At 44.5% G+C, this 15,047-nt stretch overlaps 1 protein-coding gene across 1 annotated transcript in view; it reads left to right on the forward strand.

Annotated features, from left to right (window-relative positions):
• Positions 1-15,047, forward strand: part of LOC106804799 (GTPase-activating Rap/Ran-GAP domain-like protein 3) — a 66,625-nt gene that overhangs the window by 13,948 nt on the left and 37,630 nt on the right. The window contains exons 2-3 of the mRNA XM_014806146.1: positions 1,008-1,077; positions 14,179-14,262. Of these exons, the coding sequence (XP_014661632.1) occupies positions 1,008-1,077; positions 14,179-14,262 (154 nt within the window). The remainder of the gene's footprint in view (positions 1-1,007; positions 1,078-14,178; positions 14,263-15,047) is intronic.

Genomic DNA, 15,047 nt, shown 5'->3' on the forward strand with positions numbered 1-15,047 from the left:
ATATATATATATATATATATATATATATATATATATATACATGACTATAAAAGGCGCCTGGTATACCGTGCTTCACAGGTGACCTTATAGGCACTATACTATCCAACATCAGAGTAATATTTATCATCGACAATAGAGACATCAGCTGCCCCATATTCAAAAACTATGTATGTGTACGGCACGCAGTAATGCTCTGGGTCTTTATCTGCTTGCCGAGATCCGTACGCTCCCCCAAAGCGTCTCAGCTTTGCTTTGTATCTTCGTTGTATCGTTTTCATTGATTATAATAGTCGAGCATCCAATATATTTAAAAGAAAAGTGAATAAAGAGAGTGGAACAGGTATGTATACTTACGTAGCCACCCACTCGCTAATATAGCAGGCGCTGCACGGCACTCTCTCTCGTCACGTTCCGTACACGAAGGCAGCGCGCGGCAGAGATGGTAAATATTTGCATCAGCTGCTGCTTGCCGAGATCCGTACGCTCCCCCCAAGCGCCTCGTTGGCATGGAAATCACGGATTATACGTATATATATATAATATATTCTCCCTTATCTCTTTATATGGGTATCCATATCACTATGTAAATCTAACAAAAAATGACATATTACCAATTCTAACGCATTCTAACTTAATTAAGCAGCTTGGTAACTTTCTAACAATTTGGTAACCTTATTTAAGCGCTAACCTAATTAATAATTAATAATTTCTCCAGAGCGGAGTCGATCAAAAACGTAACTATATTATTATAGACAGATAAAAGGGCGCCCTGTGACAGGTACGGGCAAATAATGCTTTACAACCGTTCGTAAAAATAAACGACGGAGGATAGAATCGTGTGATAGACGAACAGAACGCTATTAAAGGTGAATGCGCGCTATGTTTTTGTCCACGGCCGTCTCCTGGCGCATTCGAATAGAGGAAACGGTCGCAGCGGACGCTGCTCGAAACGGTGGAAAATTTAGCTGTCAAACCGAACTAACGCATTTTTTCTCTCTCTCACACAGCTCGACAGCCGCAGACCTTGCCGCACGACGGGGTGTATTCAGCAGGAAGCATTATGGTTCCATCGAGCTAGTAAGTTGACTACATAGTGTAGTACATAGTGTACATACTGCGTAGACAGATTACACTACTATAGATTTCACGTGTCACGAGAACGTCTAGAGTAGCGACGGAAAAGGCTTCGTGCTCGTTGCATGCTTTTAATTCTAAACATAATATGATTAGTTTACTAACAGAAAAATAAACAGGAAAAAACTCTGAAACAACCGTTACAAATTAGAGATCATGGCGCACATGGGCGTGTCCGTGTGCGTGTGCGTGCATGCGTGCATGTGGGTAGGTGTTTGTGCATTCGTGCGTGTGGGTGTTGGGGTGTGTGTGCGATGTCTGCATAGGTGCGCTAACTTTTCTTATTTCGGTGTTACCATCTGGTTGGCGTGTGTGATAAAGTGAAATCAAACTTGGTCTCTGTGAAGATTTATTGCTGTCGTTCAACTTTCGGACAGAATTGACTTTCTTGTTGATCGACGCCGGTTGACGATATATCTCTACACCTAAGATGACGGAGGGATCGCGATTCTGAGGAAAAAACTAACGAATATTGCAACAACAGGACGCGTCCGCTATTGTTTCTTCTTACTACAACGTCTACGGTTGCTTCAGCAAGAGTGTTGCTTATATTCGGCCTTCTAATGCGACGGTTTCTTGCCAACCCCTTTTTTCGTTCTCTTTTGAGTTTTCCGCGATTTCACTCGTTTTGTTTCTTTTCATCGCGCCTGGCACTATGGTTGGTTGTCGGCGCTCTCGTAAAAGCAAGATAACAATAAACTAATGGAGCTTTGCCCCCGTTATAAACCTTAGTCTAAAAACGCACATGCTTATGTATCACCTGATGTCTTTTGTAAGCTCAGTACCCGCCTGCGTGCACGCTGCCTGCGTGCCCACTGCCTGCGTGAACTCTACCTCCGTGTTCCTACCTGAATGTGCATTGTCTGCGTACCCTCTGCCTGTGTGCGCACTGCCTGTGCACGCGTGCCCTGCATGTGCACACAGTGCATGCGTGCCCCTTCCCTACGTGCTCGGGACCTTACCTGCATGTGCTCTACCCGCGTGCCCCCTGCTTGCGTGTTCCCTGCCTGCATGTCCCTCCCCTGTATGCTTTCTCCTACCTGCGTGTCCCCTTTATGCTTTCTCCTACCTGCGTGTTCCCTGTATGCTTGCTCCTACCTGCGTGCACCGGCCCGCCTGCACCTGCCTGCGTGAGTACGCGTACGCGCGTGCGTTGTGTGCCCGTGCGTGCAGACATAGAATACGACTGATAGCATTTGACATGGCGGAACCCATTGCTCGGCACGCGCGATTTTTCAACGCACGGCGTTGAGACGACGGCATACGTAGCCACCCACTCGCTAATATAGCAGGCGCTGCACGGCACTCTCTCTCGTCACGCTCCGTACACGAAGGCAGCGCGCGGCAGAGATGGTAAATATTTGCAACAGCTGCTGCTTGCCGAGATCCGTACGCTCCCCCAAAGCGTCTCAGCTGCAATTCTCCGACTCCTCACCCAGCAGAGACGGAACGTGATCGTTGACTCGTTGCCTAGGACTCAGCGGTTTCTCAGCGCAAGAGCTGTGATTAGGCTGTTAGGCTCAACCTTGAATCTAATTATAACCACTAATATAACCCTAACACCATTAATTCTTAACACCTTAATCTAAAAATCATAATCATATAAATCAACTATAACATATAACCATAACACTAGATTATAACCTTAAACTTAGCAACCGTCCAATTAACAGATCTTGATCTCTACACTTGATCTAACTCCCAAGCAAACCACAACCCATAACCCAAACCCTAATTATGAACATATTCCTAACCCTGGCCCTAAATCTAACTCGATACCTAATTTAACTCTAACTTAAACACTCACGCAAGCACTGAGCATAATCATAATTCCATTCTTACTATTGACCATAATTCTAATCCTAACCATGACCATATCCATAACCGAACCCCTAACCGTAACCATAGCCATAACATTTACCATAACCATAACCATAACCATAACCATAACCATAACCATAACCATAACCATAACCATAACCATAACCATAACCATAACCATAACCATAACCATAACCATGACCATAACCATGACCCTAACCCTAACCCTAACCCTAACTCTAACCTTAACCCTGACTCTAACCTTAACCTTAACCATAACCATAATCTTAATCCTAACCTTAAAGCTATACATAACCCCTAACATTAAAGCCCAATCCTAACCGTAACCACCACCACCACCACCACTACGACCACCTCCATGACCATGACCATACCTATACTCATAACCATAGCCATAACCTAAACCACAACCATGCCCATAACCATAACCGTAACCATAACCATGCCCACAACCATAACCGTAACCATAACCATGCCCATAACCATAACCACAACCGTAACCATAACCATAACCATAACCATAGCCGTAACCATAACCGTAACCATAACCACAACCACAACCATAACCATAACTTTAAACATTACCATATCCATAACCATATTCATAACCATACCTATAACAATATTCACAACCATACCCATAACCATAACCATGAACATAACTATGACCATAATTCCAACTATAACTAGAGGGCTGTCTTCGCCGCAAGAGCGAACACTGTATTCGGCAATACGAGCAGCCGATAAGATAGATTTTGGTGAAAATCTGTACGACCATTATTAGTGAAATTATTAAAACTCGCGAAATGGTCGTCTACGGCGGATATATGTTCACTCATTACGATGATGAGACTACGATGTTTTCTCTAAGTCACGGCCCGATTCATAGCAATCTCTTAGTAAACTATTGGCTTGATACGAAGACGATAATATCAAGAGCGTATTAAGAAGGTATTAAGAAGACCTTCTTTATACGCTCTTGATAATATGAAAATCCTGTTACCAAGATTGTCATTAATCTATAAGTAGTTTATATATTCTGTAGCAAATTCTGGGCAATTCAGAGAAGAATGACAAAGGCCAGAGAGCAACGCAGTTATGCTTGCTAGTAGCAGGCGGTGGTTATAGATTGATAGGTGGCAGTACTGTTCAGTCACACTGTACAGGCTCAAATATGCAACAATCCACAGGCATTGTTTCAGTTATCCTTTATTACAGTATATTATTCAGTTCCTTTAATTTTAAATTAGCAAAATTGCGCAAAGGTAATGTTTCGTCTCATACAACAGTAAAAGCAATCGTCCACCAACTCTCAAAACGCCATTGTCAAGAAAAGGACTTAACTTGTGCAGAGGACTCGCTCCTCCTGTAGATCTTTTCAACTGAGCACTGTCACCTGGCTTGGACCTTTCGAATAGCTTCAATTCTTTCTGAAATACTTGTCTCTGAACATAACTAACAAGCGCTAGTTTTGCTTGCTTTAGTTCTTTCACAGAAAGTTGCCCATGTTTCAGCGACCAATCTCCTTTCTTGAAATACCGACTGCAGCAGTACTTCTTGAATCTCAGCATCCAAGCAACTGCTCTGACCAAGCCATTCCAGCTTGAGAACTGGCTAATGAAGGAATCCAAGTTCCCTTTCTGAATAACGAAACTACTGACTTGTGTCTCTCCATTCACCTCTGGATCTTCACTGGATACTTCCTCAGACATTGTTTGTTGTTGCAGCCAACAACTTTCCTCCAGCCACAGGAATTCTGGCCCTTGAAGCCATCTTTGGAGTTTTCTTGTGTTTTCTGGTGTCAAACCCCTTGATGCCAAATCTGCTGGGTTCTGATCAGAACCAACATGTCTCTATTGACTTGGCGACAAACTCTTCTGAATAACACTCACACGGTTGGCTACAAATGTATTGAATCTCCTTGATTCATTCTGTATGTATCTCAATACAACAATTGAGTCCGTCCAGAAGAATGTGTTATGTACAGGAATTTTAATCTCTTCTTTGATCTTCTGATCCAGACTTACAGCCAATGTTGCTGCCATCAACTCTAGCCTCGGTATTGTAACTGCTTTCACCGGTGCTAACCTGGACTTGCCCATAATTAATGAACAATGCTTTGTCCCTGCAGCATCCACAAACCAGAAGTATGACACAGCGCCATAGCCTTTCTCTGATGCATCTGCAAAGTGGTGAATCTGTACCGACTGCACGGCCTCAAAGTCCGAAGGTCTGTAACAACGATGGATTGTCACCTTTGTCAACTGTGACAGACCATTCAACCACTTTTTCCAGTTACTCGATAACTGGCTGTCAATTTTCTGGTCCCATCCAAGGGTTTGCTTGCATAATTCCTGCAAAATCAACTTAGCAGGCAAAATAACTGGTGCCATAAAACCCAGTGGATTATATGCCAAACTGACCACTGAGAGGTTTCCACTTTTGGTGACTGGCTTACTTTTCCTAACAGCACCAATCTGGAATCTGTCAGTCTGCACATTCCACTCAACACCAACTGCCCGTTGCGCCAATGTGTTTTCGAAGTGCATATTCACAACGGAGGAACTCTGTTCTTGAACTGGTACCGTCTCTAATACACTTTGTTTGTTGCTAATCCACTTTGTGAGCCAAAAACCTCCTCTGGACCGCAATTCTCGTAGCTGACTCACTAGTCTAACTGCTTTCTCATCAGATGAAACCGATTTTAGACAGTCATCCACGTAGAAATTTTGGAATACTGTACTGATCGTTTCACTGTCATAGTTTTGCATGTTGTATTCAGCAGTCTTGCGTAAAGCAAATCCAGCCTAGCACGGCGATAATGTTGCTCCAAATATATGTACTAGCATCTCATGATCTTCTGGTTCATTTTTCATGTCCCCATCGGGCCACCATAGGAAGCGCAAAGCATTACAGTCTGCTGGCGCTACTCTCACTTGATTGAACATGCCTTCCACATCTGCCATCACAGCGACTGGTTCTTGTCGAAATCTCATCAAAACGCCAACCAGATTATTGGTCATATCTGGCCCTTGGAGTAACTTGTCGTTTAAAGACACCCTTTTATACTGCGCTGCACAATCAAACACGACCCTAACCTTTCCTGGTTTCTTGGGATAAAACACCGGGTGATGTGGCAGGTACCATATTGGTTTTTGAACAAGTGGTAAACCGTCTGCCTCCTGCTGTGCATACTCTTTAAGAATGTAGTCCCCAACCGCGGCAGAATATTTTTCAAAGAGGTCTTCGTCCCGCTCAAATCGTCGGTTCAGTAGGCGTAGCCTCGCTTCAGCCAAAGGACGGTTGTTTTGGTATAGTATCAGCACTAACGTCTGCCTGTCGCCATGGAAATGGAATTTGGTAGTGTCCTTCATCAAAGGCTACAGACTCCTTCATCATACTCGGTGCTCTTCTGTCTTCAACAGACATTGCATCTTCCGATTTGTTCAATAAATCATCATAATCCATTTTCCAAAACCGGTCAACCTGGCGTGACAGAAGCTCGTCTTCAAGTTTCACAAAGTTCACACTGAAATTCGAGCTCATTGAGGCACTCAGGGGTCCCATGAGTGGCCATTCCAACACTGACTTTATCGCATATGGTTTCTTTTTTCTGCCTCGCCTCTGGTCGATCACCCAAAAGACTTCAGGTACATCATTGCCTATGAGGATGGTAACTTCTTTTTCCTCAATATCTATAAACTCTATCCCTTTCAAATAAGATCACTTTTCTACATCCCTCATAGTTGGAATCGACTGCTCAGAGATAGGTAACTTGTTGGCACTCCAAGATTAACGCCATCCGATTCTCTATCCAGACCGCTCACACAAAGCTTGACCTCCATACCTTGTGTTGGACTCTGTTTGCTGTTTACAGTTGTTAAGGAAAACTGTCTACTAACACCACCGATGCCCAGTCTGTCCACTAATCTTTTTGTACATAGTGAAATGTCCGATTCCTCGTCCAGAAGGGCATATGTTTGAACATCATGATCTCGACCCCTCACTTTTACTGGAACAACACGAAGATATACACGCTGTCCAGTACTAGTTGCTGTGACATGTCCAACACCTTCTTGAGGTTTAGGTAAATAAGGGGGATGAAGTAAAGCATGATGCTTTCTTCTGCAACCTTCAACTGTGCAACCACGCTGTTGCATGCAACCCTTTGCAAAATGTCCTTTCTGGAAACAATTGTCGCACAATTTGCTCTCTCTCATGGTTTTTTGCTTCTCCTCAAAAGGTTTTGCATTAAAACTTTTGCAGTACAGTAGCTTGTGTTGTCTACCGCATTAGAAACACTTCAGTTCATAATTATATTTGCTTTGACTTCCACATTCATGGCTTTTTGCACCCTGTGTCGCAAGGGTAGTGACCTTCTTTCCTTCTGTATGTACATTGATACGACCAGACCTTTTCTTCGATTCTTGTGCTCGTGGGTTATTGCTGTTCAAAGCTGATGCGCACATATCCTGACCATACATATTATTTGCGATTCTGGCCTTGTCTCGCACAAATTTCGGCAAATGCGAAAAATTCGGCTCGATATCAGACTCGATTAAGTTATCTGCTTTGTCTACCCACTTACCACGAATATGGTATAAAAGACGCTTTACTATTTTTCTCAAATTTTCCGAGTTGTTCAAGTCTGCCGTATTCAAGTCTGCTTGTCTCAAGTATTGCAAACCAAATTCATGCAATATCAGCTCACAACGACTTATCTCGTCAGCCAGCCTTTGTAGCCCACAACTATCTCCAGCTGCTATGGACTCTCCATATACCAATGCTGATATATATGCATGGGCAATGATGTGCGGCTTTCCAAATTGAGATTTCAGTATCTCGCAGGCTTTTCTGTATCTGGCATCCGGCTCCAACATCACACAGTCTTCGATGCAATCACGTGCCACGCCACTACACAGCTGGATCAAATAACTCAACTTAGTCTTGCTATCAATCACTGTATTCGCGATGTTCGTTTCAAAACTACTTCAGAATCTATAATAGTCTTTGGGATCACCACTAAATGTCATCAGCTCTGGACGTGACAAATTGAACCCTATCGCGAGTGACTGAAGTGCCTGCTGCTGTTGTGTAAATATTGGATCGACACCATTTACATGTTCTCTATATTGAAATGCAGGTTCTGGGTACTGCCTGTAACTTGTTGGCATCTGATCAATAGGCTGCCTGTGTGCACTCTTCCTCACCTCCACTCTCACCGTTATTACTGTCATCACTTGACAATAACTGTGCTTCTAGTCTAGCCACCTCCTTCTCATTCTGTAACTGCATAACTTGTTCCTAATGCACGAGTTGTTGTCTTTAAATCTCTAAGTCTTGTTTATCTCTCAGCTGTCTCCGTTTTAGTTCTGCAACTGCTTCTCTAACTTTTGCTTCACTAACTTTAGACCTGGCGGTACTTGCTCGGGTACTAGGACAGTCCGCTCTCCGATCTTGTTGTCGTGAGATTTTCTCTTGCTTCACTTTGTGTTGCTCCGCTTTTCTAAACCAGTCTCCGATTCTACTGTTAAACTCTGTTTTATTCTGCACTTGTTCGTAGTAGGCCGATGTAGCACCATCTTGCGATTGTTGTACAGGATCCAACGTGACGATATATTCTTTATGTATTTCTATAAACTTAGCAAAAGCGTCAATCAACAAATCGACTTGAGCCTTCACTACTTCTACATTATCGAAGTTCACGAGCAACTTCTCGATGACTACATATAACTTCGACAAGTGGCCGATGTGTCCTGCTCTCGATCTTTTTAGACTGATGAACCTCTCTTTGAAAACATCGTCAAGATCCTTTACGTTTGGCTGCACGATTTTTTTCTCTTTTGGGTCTGACATGCTGAAGCCTCTAGGTCTCTTAGTTCGAAACTAATGTTACAGCAAATCCCCACGCTTCATTTAGTCGAATACAGCATCACAGTCAACACTTTGTCGTTGTCCAATTTGTGTATTTATTTCTTGACATTGACCAACTTTCTATAAAACACAGAAAATAACAATACTGTTAGGACCGCATCTGCTTGAGCATCGTAAGCGTAGGGTTTGGGTTTATAGCGCTTCATTATGGCTCATAAGGTCTATGTCCCCCAGGGTACTGCAGGAACGTACCCTGGCTACGGTCCGGTATACCGGAACGTACCCTGGTAACTATCTGATATGGTTAGGTTTAGCGTTAGGGTTAGGGTTAGGGTTAGGGCAAGGGTTAGGGTTAGGGTTAGGGTTAGGGTTAGGGTTATGGTTAGGGTTAGGGAGTAGGCGTAGGCGACTCCCTAGACTCGTTAGTGGAGTAGGCGAGGCACGGTCCGGCATATTAGATAGTACCAGCAGAGCATATAAATCACGTTGATTTATATGCTCTGGTACCAGGGTACGTTCTGGTATACCGGACCGTACCCAGGGTACGTTCCGGCAGTACCCTGGGGGACATAGACCCTCTCAGCTTCATTATGACCGCAAAAAGCTCGGGCGTCTTTTATTTCATCGAGATCGAGGTGTTCCATGATATCAGGGGGTTAATAATGACAAACAGGGGGTAATAATGAGATCTGCTAATGTTGACTTCTGCGTATCACGCTATCTTGGATTGAAGGATCCCAAGTCGATCGATGCATACAGTTTAAATCCATCGTAACAAGGGATCAGTCAGGCAGCATAAAATTGCGGTGCATGATTGAATGTACGTTTGTATTATACAGTTCGCTTTTTCAGTAGAGGGAGAAAGTCAAAAACGATTAAAAAAAAGCGCACGAGAGAGAGGAGATGTGGTTTCTTATGTGGTTCATGATCTTGAACAGTTAAGAGCCTCGTTCGCCGCACCGTAGTTTGCTTGATGCACCCATAATTTAGATTCATGGGCAGAGAGTGCTCTGTGTTTATTCACTCCGGAAGATCAAAAAACCGGTGGCGACATTTGCTAGGGAAGTCGTATGCTGGTGGGCCCCATTAATTACGACTACTGTAGCGCCACACGGGACATTTTATGTGTGTGGGCGTGTGTTGTGTGTGCGCGTAAGCGTGTGCGCGTGTGTATGTGCATGTGAGTGTGCGTGTGCGTGTGCGTGTGCGGGTGCGTGCGTGTATGCACGCGCGTCTGCATGTGTGTGCGTTCGCGTGCGGCTGTGTATCTGTGTGCGTGCGGGCGTCTCTGTCGTAATGCAATATGCCGTATGGATGGCATATATCATTCTCGGAAAACGCCGCGCCACATACAGAAAACATTACAATATTTTATTTTTTTACGGTGACGACAATGAAGTATGGAACGTAAGCGGCTAATCTGTCACTGGACGCTGTGATGGGTACTAGTGCATCGGTGATTTTCGGACAAGCTAGATTATCACTAACGGTGACAGACACGAGTTTATGCTGACCACCGTGGGTGTGATCTGCGATGCGGAAAACCTTTAGATCTTCTAGCTACCTGCAATAAATCACTGAAGGAGAGACAGGCGGAGAGTTGAGCGGCGCGTTAGAATGAGCGATCAAACGATAGAGAGGGGAAGCGTGAAAGAGAGAAACGCGATAGAGTGTGTGCGAGTGGGCGAGAGAGCGAGAGAGAGAAAGAGAAAGAGAGAGAGAGAGAGAGAGAGAGAGAGAGAGAGAGAGAGAGAGAGAGAGAGAGAGAGAGAGAGAGAGAGAGAGTGTGTGTGTGTGTGTGGTGTGTGTGTGTGTGTGTGTGCTGGCGACAATCCAGTTTTCTGTTTCTGCGTTGGTAAAAGCACTAGTGACTTTCCAGCTGTTTTTATATCACAATTTATTTCACTGAATCCACATCTGCTTTGCCGTCAATCTTATTAACACTAAATTTCGCACGTTATCCCTGCATTACGAAACAGAGTAGTCACGGATGTTTCACACTCGGCACGATGGACAGTAGCAAGATTACACGCTGAAACACCAAGCATCGCAAGTCGCATCGTTTATAGTCTTTTCATTTGGAACTGCTCCTAATATATCGACTAATACGTACACGAAGTCCGTATCATAGCTGATATAGAAGGCAGTAAATCGCCGTAATCTTATATGCAGCCGCCTGACTGCTATTTACGTGCATGTAAATCTACTTTCGACGCCTGCGTCCCGGTCTGCCTCGCCGAAGCACCGGCAGAGAGCAACTTTATTCTATTGCGCTTTCCAAGCAGATTGTGAAATCCCTTTTCCACAGCTTTGTCAAAAATAGCACGTAATTTTCGATGGGTTTGCGCGAATTACCGCCGAGGTTATACATCGAAAAATAACGAATATGATCCAGAATTCCAATTCGAAATTCAATATATCTCGTGGCTATTCACGTGCGTTACGAGTTAGTCTCGCAAAGCAGCAATTAGAAGTGGAAATATATATATGTAAATGCATTGTGTTTGCTATTTTCGTCATAGAAACAGGAAAAGACACAGAATCCAAACAACGAGCATGTATATGTACAACTGGTAATAGATAATATTGATTATAGCTGTACGAGTGGCTTGAGCGGTACTGTGATGCGTTCTGTGTGTCACGGCTGCGTGCGCCGACGTGCAGTGCGGGATTGTGTGGCAAACATGCGTGTGTACGCCGCCCGTGTACGGTGTCTCGCGCGTGTGGGCGGTGGTGTTGGCAGAAAGATGCAATAATGATACTACATACTAGGCACTTTAATTTAATTTTTTTTTTTAAGAGTAGGGTAGGGTCAGGGTCTAGGTTTTTTTTAAGTGGCCTAGTGAGTCAGAATTCATATCGCATCTATCTGCCGGTGCTGTGCGGGTGTGTATGCCGCGGCGCAGGCACAGGTGCAGTTATTTTACATCAAAGTAAAGACGCATGAGTCAATTTTACTCACGTGTGCGGCGATTTTCCGTTGAGTAAAATTTAGCTCATGCGTATTTAGCTCACGTGTGGCGGCGATTTCGTTGGTAATTGGAACTGCATGCGTCATCTTACTTGAGTAAAATAAACTCACGTGTGCGTCGTGGCATAAACACCCTGGCAGGGGCAGACGCCGATCGGGGGCGCACACGCAGCGCTATATATACACCATATATTTATAATATATACTATATAAATAATAATATATATAGTACTATATTATATGCGTAATATGCACACGCGTGCACGTGTGGCCTTGGACGTGAAGTACTGTGGCGCATAGCATTAGCACGTGAACTTTGCGGGCGTGTGAAGATTGTGAAACGCGTGTGCGGATAGCGTATTCGGCCCATCGGGGTTTCATTCTCATTTTGAATTTGGCAGCAATGGAGAGATAGTGATCGCGCTCACGGGAGCGCTCTGATTGGCTAACAATATTGTCTGCTTATTCATTTTATTTTTTATTATTTTTGCTAATTTTGTTTTATTTAGAAATTCGGATAATGGTTAAGGGTTAGGTTAGGGTTAGATTAGGGTTAGGGTTAGGGTTAGGGTTAGGGTTAACTTACTTTATATCACAACTTATTCTATATTCAACTAATCTCTCCCCTGAGACCTACTATTCTCATTTTCCTGTACGATTCGAAGCAGAGCGATCAGTGAAATTGCTACGCGAGGAGAAACAATAGACAATAGTCGCATGTGACTACCATAGTTCCAGGAACCCAGGAAAACATATTCAGCGCGCACAACTTCTATATCAGCTACATAGCGTGGCAACTTAAATGAGCCCCCTTAGCCACGGGCTTCCGCTATATAACCGTAATGGTCGGTTGAGGGGCCGTGCAGCCACACTCAATATTCCTCTTCCGAATTGTTAGGGATCTCCTGTTTGTGCAAGCGCAGGCGAACAGCAGTAGAATTCGAAGGCGTAGAGAAATCCCGTACTCTGCATAGCCCGCGCCTACGAGTTCTCGGGTGACCTGGACGGCGCGGACCTGCGAGAAATCAATAATTTAAGCATCGTAAGAACTATATATGACGCTGCTTTTTATAGCAGCTAATATGGACGCTGGGCAGCGTCATCCTTGCTTAGTAAATAAGTGAGAGGGGCGACGTTTGACGCGCCATCTTAAAACGTCGCGAGAAGTGTCGGGCAGTATTATTACTCGCGCTAACTTTCGCGCCTAAATCTCATTAGGCTCATTCCGAGACTATCACCTGGCTGTGGCCGCGTAGCCCCTACATTGTGGCGCGTGATTTTGCACAACAGTCGTGGGCCAAAGCTGGTCCTTGGCTGCAATATAATATACGGCGCATGCCGAGATATGCGGTCGGCTCTCAACGCTTGGCGTGATAATAAAGAGCTGCCATGAATGCTTACTGATATTCTTTCGGCAGCGAATTATCAACCGAAAGACCCGCAATAACAAGCATGGCAGGTTGGCGTTCAGGCCCTCCTTTCAGCGAGACATTCAATGACCTGTCAAGCGACGAAAACCTGTTCAACATAGCGGCTGACTTTTTTACGTATTTTGTTGACCGGATCTGCAACTGCACGAACGGTAATAGCCGACGATTGGCTAACAGGCAACACACACACACACGACACACACACACACACACACACACACACCACCACACACACACACACACACACACACACCCACACACACATAGCATACACACACAACATCACACACACACACACACACACACACACACATACATCACACAGCACTACACAGCACAACATAGCCAACACCACACCACACACACACAATACACACACACACACACACACACACACACACACCACACACACATATATATATATATATATATACATTCACATACAAATCACATACAAATCGCATTACTCTCCGTGCAATTCCGCTCCGACGGTGGTCCTCTCATTTGACTAGGAATTCGCCAAGGTTGGAATTTTTCGAACACGCATCATGGTCGTCAATCACTGACGCGTTCAATTCTCACACGAGGCACGTGAACGTGAACATATACCGAATTATACGATCAGCGTTGGTTAGTATATACTGTAGAATAATCCGCTAATCAGTGAGATATACTACAGCACACACTAACCAAAGTTAATCGCGATGTAGAGAATCCTCGTGAAATACGGGAAATTTGACGGGTGCGAACCTCAATGTAGGCGCAGCCTCATTCATGGTAAAATTGCCCATGGTAGAGGGGAAGATGTTACCGTGCAGTCACTAATCTTTTTCAGCTTAATGCGTTCTGAATTAGGAGGAGTGCGTCTAATGCATTGCCAGTCTTGTACGCTGCGTATATGGTAATTGAATTTTTCGTTTGTTACAGTTAGTGTCGCACGATGAGGATGGGGGCGCTCACGCTGTCGGTCGCTTCCGAGTAGAAAACGGGGATCGGTGTGACAAAGACGAGGTAAGTCCCCCCCCCCCACACACACACGCACACACAATGTGGGGGTGTATATGTCGTGCAGGCACATCACTTATTTTGCGTCCACTTGCGTGTCATCTTGCACATTGATTCTCATATACATGCAGGTGCGTGCAAACTTTCGTGCCGACGGCTTACAATTACGGTTAATGTCCGTTTACAGTTACTATACCAGCTAGAGGACTCAGCCAACGCACTTAGAACCCTTCTTAGAACACGGATGTGGGTGTTAGCGTTATAATTATAACATAAACTAGGATGGTTAGTACTGGTAAACAGATATTACGGCGATATATTGCTGCGCCTAACGTTGCAGATAATACACACGGTGTCCATTATAATGGCGATGCTCACGGCTATTGCGGGCATGTATACGCATGGTGATATGAACCTATGCGTCTGCTTGTGTGTACGTGCACGTGTGTGTGTGTGTGTGTGTGTGTGTGTGTGTGTGTGTGTGTGTGTGTGTGTGTCGTCGTTAAAGGTCATGTCATGATTTCTCGCAGGCAAAGCTGTCCTCAACTTTTTAGGGGCCCACAGAAAGAGGTTAGATTACGGCTTCACCCCCTGACGAGCGCTTCCAGGAATGCAGCAACATAAGGTGGGCCGCGTCTTAATCAAGTGGTTGTACACCTTGCCATGGACTCCTTTATTAGACATGGCAAGGTCCGATGAATTTTATTGCAAATTGATTGGTGTGGATCTCCCCATGTGGGCTGATTGTGTGTGCGTTGTGTGTGGTGGGTCGTGCGGAGACGTGAGCAGTG

Source organism: Priapulus caudatus, unplaced genomic scaffold (genome assembly GCF_000485595.1).
Source record: "Priapulus caudatus unplaced genomic scaffold, Priapulus_caudatus-5.0.1 Scaffold88, whole genome shotgun sequence".
Classification (NCBI taxonomy): domain Eukaryota; kingdom Metazoa; phylum Priapulida; class Priapulimorpha; order Priapulimorphida; family Priapulidae; genus Priapulus; species Priapulus caudatus.